Consider the following 19,511-nt stretch of genomic DNA (forward strand, 5'->3'; position numbering starts at 1 on the left):
AAAGGACAATAAAACACAATGAGAAATGACTTGAATACAATTCAAAAACTGAAATTATGAACTCCTCCCACCCATTTAAAAAAAAATACAAATACAAATATTCATAGTGGAACTGGTACATTTGGATTCTTTCTTTAGGGTTTTATTAATCACAAACCTGAAATGTAAAAAAATAAATGGTCTTAAGTGAATGGAACGTTGCACACTGCTGCCAGCACTAACTGGATTTGGCGAGATATTGGGAACACTGAAATGGCTGTTTATAGGCAACTGGCCTTCAATATGGCACACATCATGAAAATGCCTAAACATCCATTGAAAACAATGTACTTAACTGTTTATGTAACAAATTCAACATGTGAGAGCAGAGAAGTATACCATACCAGGTATTAAAAATCTCTGGTTGCACCCACATTATTGGCTTTGCTAGCCACCCCTATATTTTTTAAGCAGGTAATGGGTCCTGGGCATGTGGATGGCAGTCGCTAGAATGAGCAGAATGTCAATTACATCACTTTGCTTTGGCACAGGGGCAAAAACTGTCCCAGTACTCTGACACATTTGCAGCTACTGATTTAAAAATATACACCCTGATATTTGTAATATCATAGTAATGTTGTTTGTAGTGTTAGTGCTGCTTTAATTCGATACCCACATTTTTCTCATTACAGTGTTGCAAATAGAATGCAGAGAATCATTGATTGTTTCCTGATTATTGCTTATCTGTGAGTTTCTCTTATAAATCATGTCCTTGAGGCTCTGCTGTAATAAGTAGAGAGACTGGAGTCTTTTAATTATACAAAATGGAAGTACAGTTGATACAATGTACTCTTACTGCCAGGAAGTCAATTTTCTATGTATGCATGCAAGTCATCTGCACTTTCTAAGACAAAAAATGATTATACAAGTCGTTTGATATAACACACATACACACACATATAGATATAAATGTTTTACAGAATATTTGTTTCAGTAATAAACATCAAGGTCAAGAATAGCCCTGCTTTGCCAGCAGGAATCAAATTAAATATGCTGTTTTGTGACCCCACAGAACAAATCTAACATTGTGGGACTTGATTGATTTGCTTTTGGCATACATTCTCCTATTGTGCTTGTCATATGTTTATCCTTCTCGTATTTGAATGCTTTCGTTTTAACTGGAAGACAGAGAGCTCATTCTGCAGGCAGTATGATAATATAAAAGAAAAAATAAGGCTGGACAGCCTATTCAAAGTTTTAGCACTGTAATAATATGTATCACTTGTTTAAAAAGCATAACTAATGCCCAGGTAAACATTAGGGTTCATGGGTTGTTGCTATGCACCCATTCTTGCTGGGCTCTCCTTGATGCCCAAAAGGAGGAAGGGCTTCTGTAATGATTCTGTTATACCAGTGCTGTCCAACAGGTGGCCTGTGCCCCTCCTCTGTGTAGCCCCCCACCTGTCTGACTGCTGTGGCTCCTTACCTGCCCCCTGCATGGTTTACACCTTATGCTGCCTGTGTGTGCCATACTCTGCCTGCCCTATGCTGCCTGTGTGTGCCATACTCTGCCTGCCATACCCCACCTGTGTATGCCATACTCTGCCTGCCCTATGCTGCCTGTGTGTGCCATACTCTTCCTGCCCTATGCTGCCTGTGTGTCCCATACTCTGCCTGCCCAATGCTGCCTGTGTGTGCCATACTCTGCCCTATGCTGCCTGTGTGTGCCATACTCTGCCTGCCCTATGCTGCCTGTGTGCCATACTCTGGCTGCCATACCCCACCTGTGTATGCCATACTCTGCCTGCCCTATGCTGCCTGTGAGTGCCATACTCTGCCTGCCCTATGCTGCCTGTGTGTGCCATACTAAGCCTGCCCTGTGCTGCCTATGTGTGCCATACTCAGCCTGCCCTATACTGCCTGTGGAAGGTGAACCTGGCAGGGGTTTGTTCTAGGAGTTTGTTAGCAGTTGGAGGAGGTTGCTGTGCAGGGCAGGGAGGAGGCATATGGATTTAAGGTTGTGTCTTAATATCACATAATATAATTCTTTCACATACGAATGAAGCAGTGAGCACAGTGAGCACCAACCATTTTGGTTTTTGCTGCGCTACCATCATGAATGTGAGTATGGTCTTGTGATAACATGAGTGTGGTTTAAAGTGGGTGCGGTTTAAAAAGGGGTAGTGGCAAAAACTGGCTTCAATTATTGGCCATCCACAATGTTGTTGGACAGCAGTGTGTTATACCAAAAGCTAGGCATTCAACTTACATTTAATTATTTTAGATTTTTTATGGATTATTGTATATAAAAATATCATAGTGAACGTCTCACAAATCATAGCAACTGTCTCACAGATTGCTTCCACTAATAAGGAAAGGCTGTACTCTGTGCGTGGCTGAAACTCAAATAGATTTCCAAGCAATCACAGGAGAAATGTAGCAGTCTTTTCTCAGGGCAACACTGTGCATGCATGAGCAGGCATGTTACCATGTCCTGTTGTTGCCAGTGGAAAGACATTTCGAGTGGTTAATCCCCCGCAGTAGAAGAGATCTACTGGGGGAGAATAACTTGCTCCGTGGGACATTAGCCTTAAGTAAATTAAGTAAATACTATTTTTATATTATTAAAAGTTTGGCCAAAGGTTTTATCACTTGGCAAGATTTGCTATTTGCCAGCCATGTCTTCTAGTACTGTGAAGAGAATACATGAAATCGGCTTGCATGGAACAGAATAACTTAACACTGGGTTAAATTGTTGGCTTCCTTATGTCCAGTTTTTGTTTTTAAAAGGACTTAAAAGAGAACTAAAGCTTAACAAAAAAAGGTCTACAAGTAATGTTGCATTGTATGTTTTAGAGTTCTGTACCAGCCCATTGAAACTACAGCCCTTTAGAAGGGAAGATCTGTGCCGCCAAAGATGTCCCAGTAGTTCCCCATCTTCTTTTCTGCCAAATTACTGCACATTCTCTGTGCTGCCATCAGTTACTGAGCTTAGGGACCAATGCACAATATACTGTATATAAAGAATATAAATGTCACAATATAAGCAATTAATGATTAGCAATAAAGTAACCATAATTACATGACTGCTCTGAAACCAGTGCAATCTGCATCACAATTTATTAGTCAGCCCTGTAGCTTCTGCTTCTATGACAGGCAAACTTCATTTTCTGCTTTGTGTTTTAAGACATCCCCTAAGCTTAGTTTCTCAATGGCTACCCAGAGCACATTAAGCATGTGACTCCCCTAACAAAATTCAAGATCGTGACCCCCCCCTACATAATTATTACTGTTACAGAGTTACTGGTGCAGTATATTCAGTATATAAAATATGGTACTTCTACCCATTTTTGTATTTAGAGTTCAGTTCTAGTTCTTTGTTAACTCCTATCATTTGTAAATACCCTAACAGGGCTGAATTCAGTTGCACCCCAAGAAATTGGCACTGAATACCATCTGTGTATGTGGAATTTAAAAATAACATGTAAAGCACTCACCAGATAATTCCTCCCCACAGCAGTGAAAAGATGATGTAGAATAAGAGAGATCCCCATATTACAAAGTGGTTGATCCATGTCCAGTAATGTGTATCCAGTGCAAGCTGAAATCAATTAAAATTGTTGCAATCATATATTATTTAAGCATACCATATGCCTAGAAAAGCATTCAGCACCAAAACTAATCCGGGCCACAGTGCAAGTATTAGTATAGCCCACTCCCAGTTTAGCCAATCGCATTCCAGAGGCACTACTTTAAAATACATACATAGGGGCGTATTTATTATGCTGTGTAAAACTAATTTGCCCAAAAAAATGATTTTTCGCCGTTTTTACACGGCGGAGCCTGGCGACGTGTGGCGAATTTTCTCGCCGTTTTTTACACAGCATAATAAATATGCCCCTAAGTGTAAAACTAGATCTCATCATAGTAAAATTTCCCCACTTTCTGTTATTTCCAAAGGGATTTTTAGAGGCATGTATATCAAAAGATTGAACTCTAACTTTCACCAATTGATAAATAAGCCTCTAAAAATCCCATAGGAATGAATAGAGAGTGGAGGAATTTTACTGTGGTGTCCTCTAGTTGCACACTTTGATAAATCTGCCCCAAATGAAAGAATGAACTTGGCTCCCAATCCCTGAAACATCACCAAGATTTTTTTAGCACTCAGGGACACAGGGATACATAGCACTTCCTGCACCAGAGGCAAAGTCATCCTGTTTAAGTGGAAACTAAAGCTGGCCATACACACACCGATAATATTGTATGAAACCCCGTTTCGTATGATATTCGGTGGATGCACAGGATGCTGCTGATATTGGTCGACTCACCGATCGGGCCGGTTTAAAGATTTTAATTGGGCGCCATAGAAGGCGCCAGAGCAAAATCTGTCTTTGGGGCTGAATCGCAGAAGGAGGTAGAAATCCTATCGTTTCTACCTCCTTATCTGCTGTTTCAGCCCTGAACAGTTAGTGGCGGATTGTACGATCTAAAATCGCCACGTGTGTCGCCACCTTAAGGCATGTATTTATTAATATTGGAGACAAACATCTCCATGAGCTCTTTGCTTTAGATCTTTGTCTAACATGTAGGTGACCATTCAAATCTAATTGCTGATTGGTAGCTACATATTACCAGTGATGTTTGTTAATAAATATGCCCCTAAATGTATTCAGCTTAGAAAATTTTTTGTAAATTATATTCCTCACCTTAAATGTCACTGTAAAAACAAGGACGGTAAACACCAGTGTCCCAAAGGTCCAGTTCCCCAGCATCTATTGAGTTTCCAAAAAGAAAACACAGTAAGTGGTTAAGTGGAGGGAAAATATGACAATAATACTTTCAAATTATGATAAATGTTTTTGTGGCACTTTCATAACAAATCAAATAAACACACTGAAAACAGAAAGATGTGCTTTGCTTCCTGTTAATTACATTATTCCTCACATTGATCATAAGGTTTTTCAGTCTTTTCAGACACTCCAGGTTCATTGGAATAAGAACGTAAAAATACATGCAAACCCACAAAGGGAGGATTTCCTGCACTTCTGTTTCTAAACTACAGACATAGGTTACTGCAACAGTTCTACAAAAAGCTTTTTAAACTCCCAATAAGTTACATAGACAATTCCAGCAATACAACCTGAATGCACTAGACGCTGATAGACATTGGCAGATCTACTGCAGCTCTGGCCACAGGTCCTTAATACAACAGATATAGGAGCTTGCTATTGCCTATCTTACTGGTCTTGTCGATAATCTTTCCTCACTTTTGCATATTTTTACCATTCAGTAGGGAAATAAAGTGCATATGTGCTCTTAGGAAATTATTTATACCTCCAGAGGATTACTATAAACTTCAAGCAACAAGCAACAAAAATTATAATAGTCAAGTACTAAACCGGCAATGCATTAAACTTAAATTTAAATAATCCGTAGATAATTATACACTAAAGTACCTAAAACAGGTATTGGCCCGGATGTATATACCCCAGGCCCATTACCCCACACGTATCCAAGCCAGCTTAGGATCAGTGATTAAACAGTGAAGAACAACTCACCACCGTCGGTGCCTGGTTCGGGTGCTTGAAGCCCCGAACCCGTAGCCTGAGGGAGCAATTCAAATCATCCAGAAAACCGCTTCAAAAGCACGCCTGGACGCCTGACGCATTTCGTGCACATGCGCACTTAATCATAGGCATCACCTATGATTAAGTGCGCATGTGCATGAAACGCGTCAGGCGGTTTTCTGGGTGATACCTCCAGAGGAAGTAAAAGCAAAGTAAGATATGAGGGCTCAGTTATGACCCCCATAGTCTGGTTGGATGGAATCTTCCACTATTTAGGTCAATAGGATGCTACCATCTTATATCTTATACAATGCTCCACAGTGTTTTAATTTTACTCCTCTTTGATACCATGTATTTCCCTGTCAGAACTATGTAAGTGCTGAATGTAATTGAAGGTCATGTTTTATTTTATTTTTTTAAAATAAACTTTGCCTGAATTACTCAACTTATATGCAAAGGAATAGTTTTTTTGAGAGCATGGGTCTTTATTATTTGTTTTTTAGCTGTTGATGAACTACAGCTGCTAAGAAATGATGGGGACATAGTGTGCTATAAGGTGAAGCCTCATAGTTTGAATTTTCCAGATGCAGTGAATTTAAAAAAAAAAACACACACCGTTGACCACCAGTAGATAAGCTCTTCAATACCAGGAATAGATATTTTTCTAGCAATGTAAACAGTAGCAATCAATCAGCAATTCTCTTTGCCTAGTATAGTACAGTCAGTATAATGACAGCAAACCGTTGATTGGTTTCTGTAGGTTACTGGATGGGAACAAACAAAATTGTAGCAAACTGAAAAAGACCATGCAAAACACAGCAATGCCTCCCTCTGAGTAATGGCCTGTCCACAAAGTAGGAGATAAATAACCCCCCTCTCCCAACTAACTGCTGCCTCTTTACACCGTGAAATCATTTAATGGATTTCTAAAGCTTTATTTATGACATTTATTAGTGCTTTAACTGTAAATTCTGCTGCTGTGAAAATACAGTTTCTATATATTAATATAGACATTCTGTTTAAAGGCCAAAAATAAATGTAAAAGCTTTTAGGAAATGAAACCCTGTACAGTATACTGTATATCTTGAGGAAATGTTTTGCTGATTTGCTGAAAGACACGATTATGTGTTAAAAGATTAAGCTGCAACCTCTAAGGTTCATTGCCAGTTTTGAGCAGTCGCAGAGATTTCTTGCTACTGTTTTTAGCCTCCACTCTCTCTTCTCTTTAATTAGGGATGAGCCCTGTTGAATGTACCCTATAGCCTTACATACTCTGTAGTTAAGAACAAGAAGGGCACGGACCTGACTATTAATAAATAAGAATAGGCACTATCCTCACAAACCACAACAGAACAAAAATAACTTTGTGAATGGGAAAATTCCTTAATGAATTCCACAGTGCCTTATAAACATATATTTTTAGAGCTGCCTCTAGTAGGCGTCACTAGCCAGGGCCTCTTGGGGACTCGCAGATTAGCAGCTGTATATTGGAAAATTGTTGAAGAGGTTAGTTATGTACTAGAAATGTATCTTTTGGCTGGTCATGCAGAAAAGTGCCACCTGCTGTAGTAACATCTGTTGCCATTGGTATGGGAATGTTGCTAAGGGATTGTCTGGGATGCTGAGAGTTGCAGTCTTATTTTATATGTATAATAAAAATGGCTTTGTAGACCCATTTTCCCACAGTTATGCCATAACCAAAAACAGCCCTTCACATTTGAGACCCTGATTTATCTTTCTCATCTTTCTGAAGTTATTTTTAAATACATATACTGTATTGTTTCAGATTTTTACCCAGTATCTGAAGACTGGCTACAGACTTTGGTTTTGTGTGCAGTGCCAGTCAAAAAGAAGACCAATCAGAAGGATGGTGAGACACAACATTGCAAAACGGTGATATTCTTACCATGTACGTGTTGGTTGTCAAGAGCTGAGCAAACAGTGCCAGAAGCAAAAGAAACAGAAAAATAAAAATACACAGCACATATCGTCAAAATAATGAAGAATACAAATAAAAGCAAAATAAATAAATGATAATTAGCAATAAACCAGCAGCAGAAATAAATGATAAGCAAAACGAAGACATTTGCAAGTGTATAAGCAAAAGGGAGAAATAAAACAAATGTCTTTGGAAAGAATCAGCATTTATGCATGTAACCATAGTTTATCCTAAGATGCTGAGGCACTCAGTGTAATAGCTTAGTTGTCAGATTTACACAGAGCCAGATGCCTTTTCAAGCCGACACATACACTCTATAGTCATTAATCCAGACTTATCCTGTTAATCAGTAATAGCTTAATCCCCTGGTATTTTCTCTAACAAGACCAACTGCCAGAGGATTTCTTATTCTGGCCTCACCTGCCCATTGCTGGTAACAGTGGCATTGTCATACAGGAAGTACGCTCCAAAGAAAAACACTGCAGCGTCAAACAGTCCCAGGAATGTCCAATAAATGAACAAGCGCCATCGAAGTAATGCATTCTTGGCAATATCCCTGCATAGAGGTATACAAAAAAAGAGGAATATATATGGGGATTTTCCAAATGAAAGATACATTATGTAGCACCCATTTACAAATGTATATACAATAAGCAACAAATATAATATGGTATCAATAAAATATACTTTAGATATGGGTCAATATCATAAGAATTTACAAGCATACTATTCTTTATACTATTCTTTATATTCTTGTAATATGAGTACTCAGTTTTCCACATACCACATACAGTATCTCCTCCTATATATACTTTGAGACAATACTCAAGTCAAGCTTATCACATTTGCTACCATCTGTCTTTTTAAGCATTTAGGGGCTTATTTATTAATTTTTGAGTTTGAGAATTTGAGTTTGTTTTTCTAAATGAATAAACTTGCATATCAAATGTTTGCTTATTTATTAATAAGTAAAGTGTGTTTTAATAAAAAACTTGAAATTTTTAAACAGTTAAAGAGCTTGAAAAACTCGAAAAATTTGAGTTTTAGAATATGGCTTGACTTTGCCTATGACCATTCCCATTGATTTCTATAGAAACTTGAAAGCTTTTAAATAGCAAATTTTTATATTCGAGTTTTCAGGTTTCTTGCACTAAATAAATACCAGACATTCGAGTTTTTGAACCATAACTCAAATTTGAGATTTTTAAGAGCAAACAAAACTCGAATTGAGAAAAAAATAAACTTGACCATTAATAAATCACCCCCTTAGTATTGTTATTAATATGTACATCTTTTAATCACAGCCGATGAGGATGAAGATAAATGAGGATGCTGGCCCCCATATATAATAAAAGATGAAATGTTTTACCCTCGTGCAATAACCTATACAACAACCACAAAAAAGTTTCCCTATAAACAGGTGCCCAATAAATGCTAACTGCTGATTGGTTCCATAAGGTGATTGGACCTGTAGCAAACTTTGCACCTTCAAATACATAAACTCTTGGGGTAAAGTTTTTGCTCCCCTTAGTTAAACATTCTTTTCTGCTAATGTAGGTTATATACATTGCCATTAGTACAATATCCCAGCTCCATAACATACCTATACAGAGTAGGATCTCGCTTCAGCACATCCACACTAACATGCTGCTCTATCAGACTATACAAGAGGATGGGAAGGGAAGTGAAGCTGATATTGTAAAGTGTCAGGTATGCGGTATCATACAAAGGCTGCAAGGAAACAAAGGATCAAAATTATAGCCATTCCTAGTAAACACAAATTCCCTCTATGTAAAAAGAAAAAAAAAAGACTTCCAAATACTTTAAATTCCCATAGTTTACATTACATGCTCCTAAATATTCTATGTACTTTTACTGCAGAAGTGATTTTACATTTTACATAGCAACCTGATGATTTTTTTCATGGAAAATGATTATTTTCCCTTGGGAAAACACTTTACTTTGTTTTATTATAAATAACAATCACAAGACTGATTAAAGGAGAAGAAAAGTCACAATCGCTGGGAGTACCAAAAGCTAGGCTTCCCCCAGTGAATGTATTCACTTACCTGATACCCCAGACCAAGAAGCGATCAGGCCTGGGGTATGAGGTAAGCGAATACAATCACTGGGGGGTGCCTAGATTTTAACACCCTCAGCAATTGTAACTTTCCTTTTCTTTTAAATGTATAATTCCCAGATAAATTAACATTTAATATTTATAGACAGTGATAATCTAATACAGTTTACATTTTGTCTTATTTACAATATTTGCCAGGAGACTTGCTAATTATTTGCAAGTGTCTGACGAAACACAACAGGAGCTTCCTCTCAGTGCATTTTCTGGCTCAAATAATAGTTTCTTATACCCAAAATGTACTTCTATTAGCCTATGCTATGATAGGCTCCTTGCAGTACCACTTCTGACAATTTTTTACATAAATATTATTTTATAGGCACAAACAAAATAGTGACAGCAGATTTTATATCTGCTGCAGAGAAAGCATTCCAATTTCAACTGTATTCTTTTCAAAAAGAAAATTCACAGAACATCTCTCCCCTCATCTTTAGTTATTTGGCACTCTACCTCGCCCCCACACATTCTTTTCCTGAGTGATGTCTATGTTGTCCTATTATAATCTCTTACCTACAAGATATCACTTGTACTGCTCCCTGTCTTACAGATGCCTTCAGGAGTTATCAAACACCTTTCCTCCTTGAATAGTTTAAAAAACTCCCTGAAGACCTACCCTTTTACTGAGTTCTCAAACAGTATATGCTAAGACCCTTAGGCAGCATTTTTTAAGCAACACTAAAATCACATAATTATCCTTTTGCTATAATACTATTCCATTTTTTGCTTATGTTTTAGAGGTTTGGGTGTTTTACAGGTTTAAATTGTATACATCTATATATCAATATGCTTCTGTTAATCTGCCTAATCTTAAATTCAAGTTTGTGTTAACTCTTTCACTATAATAATAAAATCAGCCTCAAGCATAAGTGTATTAAATGTTTATGAGCCTTTCAGATACAGTATAGCTGATTTTGCTTTGGCTTGTGTTACAGTGGCTCTGATACTGAGAGTATATCTGGAATCCCTGCCATAAAGTAAGAAAGAACTGATGTTTTTTGCTGGGCAAGGGTTTAAACAGTCACACGAGGACCAATAAATGAATTCCCCCTATTATAATTCTAACATATTTGTAAAATTAATATTTTACAAAGAATTCAAAATAATTAGACTTCTGGCAAAAATTAATTTTTTATTATGTATGGATGAACCCATGTGTTTACCCATCACAGCTGGCCCAAATCTATGGGAGGCCCTAGTCATGCCCCTGCTACCAACTGCCCTTCCAAGAGCGGGAGGAGTTGCTTGACAAAGACTAGAGGGGGTGATGAGCTGGAGGACCAATGCAATGTTTTACATCCCTGCCCTACAGGTAGGCAGGAGGTAGATGAGCCAAACAAGGGGAAGGCAGGCAGTTCAGGTACATGCCTAGTGTCCCCACCATTTGTTGCACCCTAAGTAGTGCCTCTTCTGCTTATCCCTAGTTCCCTAAGCAACATCCTGTGATGTCAGGAAACTGGGTCTTTGAGACCCTTCAAAGAGTAGAAGAATCTATACAGTAGGTACCGACCCAAAGAGAATAATGAAATGTGAGTGATTACTGTGGTTTATGGGAATAGTAGTTCTTTATCAGATTGGGGGCTACAGGTCAAAATTTCTCTCTGCCTCTGTGACATCAATGTTGTGAAAAAATAAACAAACTCATAGATAAAATCACTAACCTGTTGTGAGAAGCCACAGAAGAACTGGTATAAAAACTGAGGGAAAATAAAGCAGACGTTCTGAAAAGAAGGAAAAAATAAGAGCTGTTGGCTGCCTTCATTGTCAACAGTACAAATCTTGTGTACACAAAATATACTAATATACTATAGACTAAGCATGTTATTACCTTATAAAAGAAATATTGCACAAGTTCTGAAATCCTAACATAATAATAATGTCCATGGATCAGCAGCATCCTTTTTAAATGTTTAAATTTAGGAATTGCATAGTCACTGTTTCTGGCAGCTTGTCTTCCCTCCTTTCCAATTACCCCTAAAATAACAGAGCATGTCAGCAGGTTATTATCAGTATCAGAATGAATCACTGCATATCAATTGCTATCACAAATCAGCACCAAAACCAACACAATGCCATTTTTTAGTGTTTACTAAACTACATTTTATTATGTTTTGAACATTGTATCCAGCAGTAACCCAGCACATAGTAAAGGAATTCTGTCATGATTTTTAAATGTGAACTTTTTTAGTTGTAATATTGGTGTGTAGGCAACTACTTTGCATTGTGCCTGATCCTGAGCTTTTTGAAAGAGACAGTGCTACACAATTGAACTGCTTTCAAGTAGTTATTTAAACAAGCTATTGTTTTTTCTACTCAGTGTAACTGAAGGAGTCCTGGATTGGCTGAGCCAGACTGAGCTGAGCTCATATCTACCACTAGGTGGGGAATGGGGGCATTCTTAGCAATGCAGGTGTCAGGGAGCTGCTTTATTGCTACCTTCCCACTGTTCTGCTGATTGGCTACTGGGGAGGAAAGGTGGTAATATGACTCCAACAAGTGTGACTGAAGTTTATCAGAGCACAAGTGGCTGTGGGCACCTGGGAAAGTTAGGAAATGGTTAGTCCCATGGCAAATTTAAAAATGAAATATAAAACAATCTGTTCTTTTAAAAAACGGATTACAGTGCTGAAGCAGCACTATTAATTGATGCATTTTGACAGAATCCCTTTAACCTGTACACTAAACATGCACACATTGTAGTGAGAATAATCAATGAGTGGAGTATTCCTGGTGTCATACCTATAGTTGCTCCTAACCATAAGGATGCACTGGGTGGAGAAGCCATAGACTTGACACAACATTTAGACTAAATTTAGCTGCTGGGTATCTTTATGTTACTAGTTAGGCTGCTGCTTAGGCATGAGCAAACTTTACCCAGTCAGTTTAGTGGCACAACTGGCATTTTACCTGCAGTAAATGTTTTGGAAATTCGGTCTTTTTCTGAAGGAAAAACATGTTAAAAGCAACAATTCTGCTCATTGCCTTCCGCATCTGCTGCTTCTTTATTCAGCTATGGCTTTATTTGCTACAGTACATAATTAATGGAAAATTAAAAGGGCGTTTTGGTCAACCTCATATGGAGCATTTCTGGCCTGAGCAACTGGGAAAAAGGTTATCTAGACTTTCCATTAAGAACAGTTATAGTATACTGGAAATGTAGATCACTGTATATGCTATGCCAAAGCTCAAAACACCCTAACCGCAATTTAATTTCCACTTTCCAATGCATTTTGGCGTAATCAAATGCTCCCAGTTCACTCATCACTACTACAGGGCATAGATGCTCTGTCTCATATTTGCCATAACCTGATCATCATTGTTATACACTGTTAGGAGGGTCAAACCACCTTCTGTGACCCCTCTGACAGCTTTGACTTGTTGAGGCACTATTTATATAAATGCATTTTACACCTCCAGTTATTTTTAAGTAAAGGAAATAGGCTAAGAAAATAAGCATACCTATGCCCACATGTGCTTCTAAAATCATGCTGACATCATTAGCCCCATCACCAACGGCCAGCGTAATTGGATGTTCCCTCGAAGACTTGATTAATTTAACAATCTATAAAAAATAATGAAGATTCATGACTAAAGCAATGTTTGACTCAAGGGAAGATCTATTAACGTAAGGCTGGATCAAGAACTGCAATGACAAACTCAGGTTTAATATATACATATATATCAATAAAGTAACCATCTGCACTCCGGTTTCAACTTGTGTCTTTACTTACATTGCCCGAGTGCAGCTTGGGAAATATCTCAATATATAATAAGCAAATAGCGTACTCCAAGGTCTTTCCATAAATTTCAGTAGTCCTTGGAGTGCGCTATTTGCTTAATAGTATTTAACCATTCATTATAAAATTCTGTGCAACCTCAATTACAACTGTTCAGTAAAGTCAGTCCTAATGATATTCCATTAAAACAGAGGAGAATTTTTAAATGATAAACTGGGTCTTGAAAACTGACCAATGTGAGATCAACTTGTGGAATATAATGCTACAAGGATACAACAGAGCCTAACCTGTTGCAGGGCTGTGCTGCTTAATGAGTCAATACATCTTTCTAAATATGACAGGCACTGGTTCACAACAACTGGTGCTTGACAGCATCCTGACCTTTGTTTAGTTGTGAGAAGCTATATAATTACATTGTTCACTTGTGCCTTAAAAAGTAATATAACAGCATCTCATATTTTTTCCCTCCTGGTTAACAAGGGAAATACTTCCAGAAGTAAGGCCAACTTTCTGCCCTTTGGCTGCAAGTCCTCCAGCTGAGGACTTACTGGAAGTTGCAATTTAACTACATCTAGAGCAGGGATGTCCAACTGGAGGTCCTCCAAATGATTTTTTTGGCCCCCTGTCTACTCAAGGGCTCCATAGACTCCATTCTACAACATCATTTTAATATAATTTGGCCTTTGAACATGCTGCAAGAGTAATAGTTAGCCCACTACATGAAAACAGCTGGACAGCATTGATCGGGTTCTCTGTCCCAATGATACCAAGTAAAAAAAAGAAAATAACCGCACATGCAATTTGGGCTCGTTCTCTTGTTATGGGGCACTGGTAAATTAGCCTTTCTGACTTCATTGTAAAAAAAAGGTGCATCAGGGCTGAAACTAGGGGTATTTCTATCACAGTAGCCTTGAGTGTGGACGTGCATGCTAGTTCACACATACACACAAGCGTTATGGGGGGGAGGGCTGGGCATTGAACCACAATGTTCAATGTTATGTTGCACCAATATTACTGCTGACGTAAGTGGTTGCCTGTAAGTAAAAATGGTTGTATTTTCCAAAGACCTATATTAATCACAATCTCCCTACTGACAACCAAAATCAATCTTGTTTGCAGATTACTGTTCCACAGTGCAGATCAGATGATATACTGTATATATATAGCCTAATGAGAATACCTGTGCTTTCTGTAGTGGTGCCATTCGACAGCAGAGAACTGCGCTGCAGTTTCGGCAGATTTCCAGGAACACCTCTCTGTAGTTTGTAGAGCTCCCATCTTCCCTGGGTTTCATTATTAATGACAGTGTAGCCCCATCAATAATTAAACCATAGTCCTGAAAATCTGTTGAAAACCTATACCATTCAAAAGACAAACAAATAAAGATATTGCTTGTTTTTTCCACCATCCAAGGGAAGGATGACTTAATTAGTGCAACCATAATCAATGGCAATGGCGATAACTTTTAACACATGACAACAGTGGCCTCAGGGCATCTATTGGGTTTCCTACTAAGTTAATTCAAAGAGGAGCACAACGATCCCAGGAGATGTAGCAAATTTGCCTTGTGTACACTAGTCCTTAATGTCAATATTCATTTGCATCTATCTAGTTAGTATACAGCATTTCTGCAGTGCAGTCTTGCAAGGCATAAACTAACCATAAATAGAATATTTTGTTTTACATATCTAGAAACTGTTAATGTGCTGCTGTTGTGAAGGCACAACTTAACATTATGGCAACCCTTAATCAATGTAATATATGAAAACCTGCAGGCAGTACCTGCTCTCTTCCATCATGATATCCTCTGTAGGTAAGTACATGAAAAATTATAGGTAAAACATGGAGTGGTTTCATTCTGCCTGTTTATCTCTAGTAACTGTATACGTTTTGTGATTAAAACAATAGGCAACAGATATGTTTAACACAAGCCCTATTCATTGAACTCATTATGAACTGGACATACTGCCAATTATTTTTCCTGTTCCTGTTGGATTTTGAAATGTCAGCCAAAATGAGATGCCAGAACTTAGGATACCCAATCTGACATTCCTGGTCTCATCGTCAAAATACAGGTATTAAATATGTCATTAGTAGCCTTCCTGGGAAAAACCTCTTGCATTTGCTCACAGCCTGTTCAAAAATATACTATGAAACTTTTTTTAGAACAGGAAATCCCCTGTACAGAGCACAAATTACTGTAGTTGGAGTATATCCATCATTGTATAGACCCTTTGGAATGTACCACCACAGTGCAAATTTAAGTGCCATTCCCTATTCAATTTCAAGCAGAGGCCCCATACCCTGAGAAATTGTCTCTTGTTAAGCTTTCACTGTGCCTTAGGACTGTCCTGCTGAGCTCAAACAGAACATCATGCAGACTCTGCTCCTCTATTCTCTTTGTGGTGAGCTCTAACAGCTGTGTGTTCCTTCTGAAGAGTTTGCAGGCATAACAGGTAGCAGATGCGGTCTCCATTTTGTCTCCTGTCAATACCCAGACTTTAATGCCAGCTTTCTGGAGCGATTCTATTGTATCAGCAGCTTTCTCCTGAAGCCTGTAGGAAGTACAACAAAAATTATTAAAATTGTGGCTCCCCTCAATGTCTTGAAAATAATACATATATAGTAACACACATATACACCTAATGTATTCTGTATTGTTATGTAATATCACAATATGTACTGTGAAAATATATATTTCCTAAAACCAAACTGATTTCACAAATTGTTCATAAAGGAATACTGTCATGAGAAAACATGTTTTTATTTAAAGCACATCAGTTAATAGAGCTTCTCCAGCAGAATCCTGCTTTTCAAAAACGCAAACAGATTTTTTTTTTACATTGAATTTTTAAGTTTCACATGGGGCTAGCCATATTCTCCATTTGTCAGGATGTCCCAGCCATGTGGCCTGTGCTCTGATAAACTTCAGTCACACTTTACTGCTGAGCTGCAAGTTGGACTGATATCGCCCTCTCCCAGCAGCCAGTCAGCAGAACAATGGCAAGGTAGCAAGATAGCAGTTCCCTGACACCTGTATTGCTAAAAATGCTCTCGTTCTCCTAGTCCAGTTACATGGGAGTAGGAGAAACAATAGGTTACCTGAAAGCAGTTCTAATGTGTAGCACTGACTCCTTCTGAAAGCTCAGACTCAGGCACAATGCACTGAGATGGCTGCCTACACAACAGTATTACAGTTAAAAAAATACATTTGTTGGAATAACATTTTAAATGGTAAAGTGAATTATTTGCTATGTAGACAGTGTAATTTAGAAATAAAATGTACACCATAAAAATCATGACAAAATCCCTTTAAGCTCTCTCTCATTGGTTATGCTGAAATATTTATACTTTTAGTGGCTAGGGCTGGAAACCCAATATCAAACCACACAGGTTTCTGATTGCTAGACCAAGACGATGGAATTTCACAGAAGTGTACTCCACATATATTTTGTTTCTGTCCTTAATTGCATTTAGCAGTTTGCCATGGCAGTGCTTGTAAAAGTTCTAAACCTCTAAACACGGGATTCCGCACAAAAGGCACTCAGATCCTAATGAAATGCCCATTAATAAATGACATATTGATTTTTCTAAGAAAGTATGTGTATGTTTATGTATAGATCAGACCAACATTTTGTACTGTGTTTCTAAAGCTGGCCATACACGTGGCGATCCGACGATGTTTCGTACGACCATCGGTCGCACGAAACATCGTCAGATCCGCCACACACCATTCAGGGCTGAATCGGCAGGTAAGGAGGTAGAAACAATAGGATTTCTACCTCCTTCTGCCGATTCAGCTCTGAAGGGAGAATTTTGGTCAGGCGCCTTCTATGGCGCCCGATCAAAATTTTCTAACCTGGCCGACCGACGAGCCGACCGATTTCAGCAGCTTCCTGCGACATCGGTCGGCTCGCTGACATACCATACACGCACCGATTATCGTACGAAACGAGGTTTCGTACGATAATATCGGTGCGTGTATGGCCACCTTAAGAAGTCTTACACACATTGGGGCACAGAGCTCATTTGCCACTTATTTGCCAAATAAAAATCACTTTTTGTAAATATGTATGGGTTTTTAAAGCATATGTATGTAAGGAAGACTCTAATTTTCACCCATTTAGAAATCAATATTTCCAAGTTTTATAAATATGTTTTTTGATGTTACAGATACCAGGAAACAAGGGGTAATTTACCAAATCCCTGTTAGAAGTGGTAGTGCACTAAGGGGTACAATATTACACCCCACAGTGCTCATGTACAGATAATATGCAGTATTGGCTGTAGCCTGCACCTTGTGCTGAATCCTGGCTGCCATAAGACAAGTGGTAATACATTGCATCCTACACCTACCAGCGCTCCCTATGTGTGATGATGCTAAGTTAGAAGGCAAAATAGGGAATGGTGCATGTGGCAAATTGCAAAGTGTGAAAACATGCTGGTTTGCAACTATTTGCCCTTTAAACCCTGTCCTGTGCATTGTAAATTGCCGTTATAATGATTTTCTATACTGCAGTTCCCTGCTCTTGTTCAGACATATTAGCGATGCGCAACACTGAGCACTGCTGACAGAGCACTTCTGTATTAATATAGATTTGCTATATTACTTAGAGCTAGTTAATGCTCCAGTGAATGTATATGCTTTTTAAGGTTCTTTCATCCTTTCATTGTCTTATCCTTAACACATAGCTTGTAGTTCACTCATGCCACGCAGATACAGTGTATATTGCATTAGGCTGATGAAATAAAATGTGCAATGGTAAATAACAGGATGATTTAATATCTGTTATGCTTCTTTCTGCAACATTCATTGGTTTAATACAAGTGGAGTGCTCCAAGCTGCCATAATCATTGTTGTACAGCAAATAAGGTGTAAATTATTTATCTTTACTGGTAATCAGTGTTTATAACAAATAGATTATGGCCAGGTTTTTTTATGTGGCATGCCACAACTTCTTTTGCATGTATATCTCAAAAAATTGTACCAAGATGAGTGTTATCAATGCCCAAACTATTATGTAAAAGGAATTGTAGAAAATAGAAAAGAGTTAGAGGGGCAGTAAATATGCAAGCATTATTTCATGGCACTTCGTATGCCCATATTGTTTAGTATTCCATATAACATAATGGCTTAAAATCATATCATACCTGTCTTCAACTGCTGTAGCACCTAGTAAAATAAGATCCTGTTCTATTTGTTCGTATGCTTCTGCCAGTTTCTTCTCTCTGTCCTGAAGTGCCAGTTGTGCGTCCTTGAGCAGTTTGTTAGCCCATTCATATTCATCTTGAGAAAATTTTTTGTAAGCAACACACAGAGTTCTCAGCCCTTCCTGAAATAATGAATGACAAATGTACTGTCAACATCAAGGCTCAGTTCTCCTTATTACTATTGTTATCCTTTTTTATATAGCACTCACACATTTCCGCAGCGCTTTACAGAGAGTATGCATCATTCACATCAATGCCTGCCCCAGTAAAGCTTACAATCTAAAATCCTTATCACATTTACACATTATGGCCATTTTCTTCAGTAGCCAATTAACATGTAAGCATGGGGAGAACATACAAAGTCCTTGCAGATGGTGCCCTTGCTGGAATTGAACCGAGGACCCCTTATTGCGCCTAACTTATTCTGGAGAATTAAGGGTGTGCGAGGAAGGTCTCTGTTGTAGGCTACGGGAGTTTGAGAAAGTTGTCATCGCCGCAACAAACCTTTTGGGTTTAGGCTCTCACACAAGCATCCTCGATCCACACATTAGCCTTTAAATGCAATCTGATCAATGTGCATATTCTTACCTCTGGGGAGTCACCTGAGACTCCAAATGGAAAACCCACCTATTCTGACTATAGGCAGACTGAAGACTAAATGGATGGGATGATGGATGATTCTGGAGGCTAGAAATGTGATCTAATGTAAGGATTTCTACAAGGTTAGAAAACTGCTAAAATGTAACCATTTTTTTTTAAAGTTGCTTCTTAATGTATGAATAAAGCATTTTAAAATGAAGTTATTTGTGACACTTAATATAAAAAAATATATACCCATGTATTTTGAGAAAGATAATACCCATAAGTCCTTATGTCCTCTCTAAAACAAATCAAGTCTTCAAAAAAAAAAAAAAAAAACCGTAGCCAGGAAATAATTGGTC

The 19,511-nt window shown here is 38.2% G+C and overlaps 1 protein-coding gene across 5 annotated transcripts in view; it reads right to left on the minus strand.

Moving 5' to 3' along the window:
• The window catches only part of atp11a (ATPase, class VI, type 11A), a 114,070-nt gene that overhangs the window by 16,481 nt on the left and 78,078 nt on the right, over positions 1–19,511 (minus strand). For all 5 annotated transcript variants that reach the window (XM_031897036.1, XM_031897035.1, XM_031897034.1 and 2 more), the window contains exons 18-27: positions 18,511–18,692; positions 15,663–15,914; positions 14,540–14,714; positions 13,082–13,184; positions 11,451–11,596; positions 11,284–11,343; positions 9,092–9,219; positions 7,909–8,044; positions 4,689–4,754; positions 3,477–3,580 (exon numbers count right to left, since the gene is read on the minus strand). In XM_031897036.1, the coding sequence (XP_031752896.1) occupies positions 3,477–3,580; positions 4,689–4,754; positions 7,909–8,044; positions 9,092–9,219; positions 11,284–11,343; positions 11,451–11,596; positions 13,082–13,184; positions 14,540–14,714; positions 15,663–15,914; positions 18,511–18,692 (1,352 nt within the window). The remainder of the gene's footprint in view (positions 1–3,476; positions 3,581–4,688; positions 4,755–7,908; positions 8,045–9,091; positions 9,220–11,283; positions 11,344–11,450; positions 11,597–13,081; positions 13,185–14,539; positions 14,715–15,662; positions 15,915–18,510; positions 18,693–19,511) is intronic.

The sequence above is a fragment of the Xenopus tropicalis genome, chromosome 2, assembly GCF_000004195.4.
Source record: "Xenopus tropicalis strain Nigerian chromosome 2, UCB_Xtro_10.0, whole genome shotgun sequence".
Classification (NCBI taxonomy): Eukaryota; Metazoa; Chordata; class Amphibia; order Anura; family Pipidae; genus Xenopus; species Xenopus tropicalis.